At 61.4% G+C, this 1,363-nt stretch overlaps 1 protein-coding gene across 1 annotated transcript in view; it reads left to right on the top strand.

Annotated features, from left to right (window-relative positions):
* The window catches only part of COL9A3 (collagen, type IX, alpha 3), an 18,916-nt gene that overhangs the window by 3,400 nt on the left and 14,153 nt on the right, over window positions 1-1,363 (top strand). Inside the window, exons 5-6 of the mRNA XM_010836654.1 lie at window positions 56-109; window positions 1,228-1,263. Coding sequence (XP_010834956.1) covers window positions 56-109; window positions 1,228-1,263 — 90 coding nt within the window. The remainder of the gene's footprint in view (window positions 1-55; window positions 110-1,227; window positions 1,264-1,363) is intronic.

Below are 1,363 nucleotides of genomic sequence, written 5' to 3'. Positions count from 1 at the left end.
GGCACATCCTTCCTGTGTGACCCCTCTAGCCTCCCTCCTTCCATCTGCTCCCCAGGGTCTGACCGGGCAGGATGGACCTCCTGGACCCAAGGGCGCTCCCGGAGAACGGGTAAGGCAGGCACCGCATCCAGTGGCTTCAGCTTGGAGTTGAGGTCCTGGCCAAGGGCAGTCTAGCTGAGCACCGCCTGTCCACAGGGTGGGGGTTCTGAGGACAGCTGCCATGACTGGACTGGCTGGGCCCTGCCCCTGATGTGGGTTGGAGGGGGCAGGAGGGCAGGTGGACACAGGGTGGCACGTTCCCTGTCCCCACCCCATCTAGTCAGAGCTGCCCCAGCCCTCAGACCGTGTTGAGGGGCTGGCATGGGCGGGGCATGGCTGGCCCTTCTCCTCTCGTGGTGAACCACTGCCCCTCTCTCTGAGGGGCCATGGTCATGGCCCAGCCTGTCCCCTGAGTCTGACCAGTGTCCACCAAAGCCTCTTTCTGGTTGATTAACTTCTCTCGTGGTGCTGACAGCAAAGCTGAACTCAACACTCCCTCTCCTTCCCCGCTTTAAGAAATGACTGTTTCCCAGCCCTGGAGTGCAGAGGACAGGGGGCTGGGTGTGGGGGAACCCAGGACACAGCACTGCCTTTGGGAACTGGGCTACGGAGCTTTCTTAGTAGAAACAAGGAAGAGAGAGGCTGCCTGCAGGAGGGCAGGTGCTTGGGTGATGCCAAGGAGGGTTTGGGAGATGGAGGAGGGTGGGAGAAAGTGGGCTAGCTCCAGGCTTTTCTGCTGGGAGCCTGGGACCCAGGAGGGGAGGGCCTCCAGTACAAGAACCTTGAAGTTGGGATGCAGGCAGGAGGAGGTCCAGGAGGGTGCTGACAGGCAGGTGGCTGCTGGAGCTTTGGGACTCTCTACTGTGGGCCAAGGTTGGAGGGCTTCCTGGAGGAACCAGCCATGGAGCTCCTCTGTGTGGCGTGGGTCACACCTGGTGGTCCATCCTGCCTGCAGCAGTGCTCCCAGGAAGGTGGGACCGGTTCTAGCTTTTCCTCTGCAGGATTGTTGGTAAAGGGCTGGACCCAGACCCCTGAGACATCAGAGGTCCCCCCACCGCCTGCTGTTAGTCTTCTGTGAAATAGGAACCCCTCCTCAGGGGAGATGGACTTGGGAGGGAGGGGAATGGGTTTGCATACACTGGCATAGTGCCTCTGCCAGCCCCTCTGACACCTCATTTCCTCCTGCAGGGAAGTCTGGGACCTCCAGGGCCACCTGGGCTGGGGGTGAGTACTGGCGTCTCCTCCTGGTGGGAGTTTGAGGGCCCCAAAGCTCCCCAAATGCAGCCCCTCTGCAGCTTCTTCTGGGGTCCTGAGTGGCTGGCAG

The sequence above is a fragment of the Bison bison genome, unplaced genomic scaffold (assembly GCF_000754665.1).
Source record: "Bison bison bison isolate TAMUID 2011002044 unplaced genomic scaffold, Bison_UMD1.0 scf7180017864063, whole genome shotgun sequence".
Taxonomy (NCBI): domain Eukaryota; kingdom Metazoa; phylum Chordata; class Mammalia; order Artiodactyla; family Bovidae; genus Bison; species Bison bison.
This window is presented reverse-complemented; position numbering and strand designations above follow the sequence as displayed.